Source organism: Pecten maximus, chromosome 16 (assembly GCF_902652985.1).
Source record: "Pecten maximus chromosome 16, xPecMax1.1, whole genome shotgun sequence".
In the NCBI taxonomy this organism is placed as follows: domain Eukaryota; kingdom Metazoa; phylum Mollusca; class Bivalvia; order Pectinida; family Pectinidae; genus Pecten; species Pecten maximus.
In genome coordinates, this window is record NC_047030.1 from 16083021 (window position 1) to 16087301 (window position 4281).

Below are 4281 nucleotides of genomic sequence, written 5' to 3' on the forward strand. Positions count from 1 at the left end.
TATATCAAAGCAAGTTTTATTGTTAAATTTTACATTTTTCATATTACTACTGCTCCAAAATCAATTTTCGAGCATTTACTATTTATTTTTGAACAGTTTATAAATCTGTAAAATATGAGGGGCACTCATATTTGTCTTATTAGATTTTTTGCTACAAGCATAGTACTCATTTTAAACAAAAAAAAAAAAGAATTTTACCGTTTATTTTTCCTTCTATAGGTTATAACCTACCCCTACCCCTTCAAATAAAAAGTACGGCAAAAGTCCATTTTTCAATATTTCCCTAAAATAATAAATCTATAATAGAATTTATTGCATGGAATTATTAAACAGATTGATATTTATGAAAAATACACAAAAATAAAGAATGTGTGTATATTTGTAAGGAAAAAACATGGCAAAAATTTGATTATTTGGCCAAAATAGTGCGGCAACAACGTGTAAAAATTTCATATGAAAATAATTCAGATTGAAGGGGTCTCTTATTGTCTTATTCTGTTTATTGCAATAAGCATAGTTCTCATTTTAAACCAAAAAAAAAAGAATTTTACCGTTTATTTTTCCTTCTATAGGTTATAACCTACCCCTACCCCCTTCAAATAAAAAGTACGGCAAAAGTCCATTTTTCAATATTTCCCTAAAATAATAAATCTATAATAGAATTTATTACATGGAATTATTAAAGCAGATTGATATTTATGAAAAATACACAAAAATAAAGAATGTGTGTATATTTGTAAGGAAAAAACATGGCAAAAATTTGATTATTTGGCCAAAATAGTGCGGCAACAAAGTGTAAAAATTTCATATGAAAATAATTCAGATTTAAGGGGTCTCTTATTGTCTTATTCTGTTTATTGCTATATGCATAGTTCTCATTTTAAACCCCCCAAAAAAAAGAATTTTACCGTTTATTTTTCCTTCTATTGGTTATAACTTACCCCTACCCGCTTAAAATAAGACGGGGAATGTAGCAAAAGTGAAGAAAATCATTCAAGCCTCAAGACGTGCATTCACCAGATTAGTGATTGTTTTGTCAAGAGCTTTCTTTGTACATTTCACCCTGTTCTGTCCTTCATTATTTTTTAATAGAAAAGTGTTCCTTAGTCCATCTTCGCCATCACGTCTCATTATTGCCTGAAGATGGTAAAGTGTCAGCCCTGATCCCGCAATTTTTTCCGCCATACACTTTGATAGGATTTTCCTATCAACCAGTGATGCCAAGGAGCTGTAGTTTTTAGCCTTTTCAGTGTTATAATCAAGTTGGCACAGCACTGAATGGGGTGAAAAGCTGAAAGATAGTAAATCACTTCTGGAAAGGTTTGTGCTACTAACAAGTTTTCCTAAGGCCTGCACATCCGCAATAGCATTGTGTGCTTCATAGGTTCCCTGCAACACAGAACGGAAAAGGTCTTCCTGTTTGTATGAATCCTGTCCTGGATATGCTTTTTTGAAAAGATGGATACTGTCTAGACAGCCTGTGACGATATCACATAATTCTCGTTCTTTATGTATGTTTTTCAATGTAGTCAACAGCACAGGAAAGTCGAATCGCCGACCGTTATGCGCAATAAGAAAAACATCATGGAACTTCCCCATCCAGTGTAGGAATCTTGATGCAGCTGTATGTATACTATCAGGCTTCACCACCTTGCCGTCAACAGACATGCTGCCATCCCCGTGTGCTATGATTCTGGTGATTTCTTTTGCAGCGTTTGTTTGGGGTGATTTTGGAGAAACATAACTATTGAAGGTGTTACCACTGCTAAGCTCCACAGCTGCAATCTGTGTTATATGTGGCATCCGTCTTCCTCGAACTGGGAAAAAGAGAAATTTATTCATATACCACACAAAACTTTATTGAATGCTGCTTCCAAAACTTTACAACAGTTATCTTCATGACAATATAGACTTGCTAAAATAAATTTTAGACAACATATTTATGAAGTACTTGATATACTAATTATTTTTTTTACCAATGGACAAGTGCATGGGAACCTGACTGTATGTGAAACGAAGAAAATCAATAATTGTATTTGTGCAGATTTTCAATTAATTGCAAATAATACTCACTAAGATCTGTTGTCTCCAAATCAAAGGTAACCATTGTTGCACTGTCAGGGGATGGTAGTACTATTGGTGAAAAATTCCCAGGTGCTACTGCGTCTGGCAATGTTTCAATATCTGGGTCTGTATTGAGCCCAATACCTGCAAAATTGAAATACAATATATATTTTACAAGCATAAAAAGTAGCATATCAGTTCCTCAGGGGTATCAATGTGTAGAGACAGTTCTCTGTATGACGTCAATCAGACAGACCTTATCACCATTTTCACAAAGTGCATTTTGAACTGGACTTGTCAAAATAATATGTGATCAATTTTGATCTCTTACCCGACTCATAAGAATCTCCCTCAAGTGTGTCCTGTGCACCTTGAGTAATGGCCCTCTCTTGCTTCAAAATCAGTCGTCGACGTTTTGTGGAAGGAAGTTGTGTTCTGGCCTGCGACTTCCTTCTCTGCTTCAGAGTCCTTTCAGCATATTTCACAGTGTGGTGTCCCGGAGATAAACCAGCTTTTTCATTGGCCTGAAATGTATATTATCACTCAATGATCAACAACAAGTACATAAAACAAAGGTTGAGAAAATTATAAGAAATTATGCAAACTCTTTCTTTCTTTGTAATAGAATTACTTTTTCAAAGCATTTTGTTAACAAAACAGAAAAAGATATATTTGGCTACCAGTAATAAAGAATCTTTGAGGTAAATTGTCAATTGATCATTTAAAAAGTTAATCTTGAAATCTTGATTTCCAAATTTTATCATACATATATGTATCTTTAGTTCAAAAGTCGACTTACATAATCACCGCATAACCAATTGTTAAATGTAGTTTGAACTGGAAAAGAACAAATGCAGACTGAAATAGAAGAAAAACAAATTTGTGAAAAAAAGGCAAACAAAAAACAACAAAACAGAAGTAACACTTTCAAATCTTGAATTGAACAGTGTTATGAAATAAAACTTATATGACTGTAACAGGGTTTGCTTTTGAATCATCACCATTGCCTTTTAAAAGTTCATTCCAATCATTATGAGGAACTAATTTATTCTAAATTGAAGACCAATTTTGAAACAATCAATGCAAACCCTGCACTGCATTGTAAAGAACAATGGAACACTATTAACATTTTTCTGAGCACTATTTGTTGATTTGGTTAGGTTGATTTTGTTTTACCTTTCATTAAAAGTCACCAGATATAAACCATTGACACTGGAGAGTGTCAATTTTAAAATTTGATCAATGACAGTGAAAATAAAATGTTTCAACACAGCCATGGATGAATATTATCAAGAAATAGTGCTCACATTGGTTGAAGAGGATTATCAAGTGACCTGAGAAATGTAGTTGCGTCCTTCATTAATAAATGCTGCAGTGGCATGGACTCGATAGTCGAGCGACTCGGAATCTCCATAATGTAATGATTTGGGAGCCCGGAGAGTAACCTGCCTATTAGCATGTTCACACTGCTGTGAGGAACCTAAATCTGCATACTGCTCAGCATTTGAAATAACTGTCTCAAAAAGTTTCCCTAAATCTTGTCGTAACTGAGGATCTTTCAAATGACTTTTATAAGGCAGACTGCGGTGTTGATATTTTTCACTGGGGTTCCTCTTGTATCCACAAAAACGTGCCTTGCACAATTTATGGTCTCCAAACTGGTGTGGAATTAATGCCTGAAGGTTTTCTTTCAACTCCTCTTTGTTGCCTTGATTCTTAGCAAAGGCATATTTCAAACATTTTTGTATGTGAACAATCACACTTTTGCTAAGCTTTTTCCTCTGTTTCTGCATTGCATACAAACTTTTCCCAATGTTCTTGACTATGTGATTTTTGTCATAACGCTTCTTAACATTAATATGTAAGTCAGTACGAAGACGAGACATTAATGTATTGTCTCCATCACCTTCAAGTACATCAACCGGGGTTCCTTCTTGAATAAGTTCCTTAATACCTTGAACTCCGTTTACACACTCCATACTCCTAGCACTTCCTCTATGATTGTTCACACATCTGTGTTTCCTGACTGGTCTCCCAGGTCTTTTTCGCCTCCACCAATTACATACTCCGCATGTCCTGTAACTGACTACTGTCTTCACCACCTTTTTCCCATACTTCGCCTTACTCATAAAAAAGGTGTGTGCTGAAAGGTAAAAGTACAATCATTATGATATTGGTATTATTCACTGATAAGTTGTAATGCATCAGCCATATTTT

General features: G+C 34.5%; 1 protein-coding gene across 1 annotated transcript; it reads right to left on the reverse strand.

Annotated features, from left to right (window-relative positions):
- LOC117314595 lies at nucleotides 1-4043 on the reverse strand. The gene is made up of 5 exons (XM_033868661.1): nucleotides 3888-4043; nucleotides 3399-3779; nucleotides 2396-2588; nucleotides 2074-2208; nucleotides 1-1817 (listed from the first exon to the last, which is right to left on the reverse strand). Exons 1-5 carry the CDS (start codon nucleotides 4041-4043, stop codon nucleotides 994-996), a joined length of 1689 nt encoding a protein of 562 aa, XP_033724552.1. The 3' UTR covers nucleotides 1-993.
- Between the last annotated feature and the right edge of the window lie 238 nt (nucleotides 4044-4281).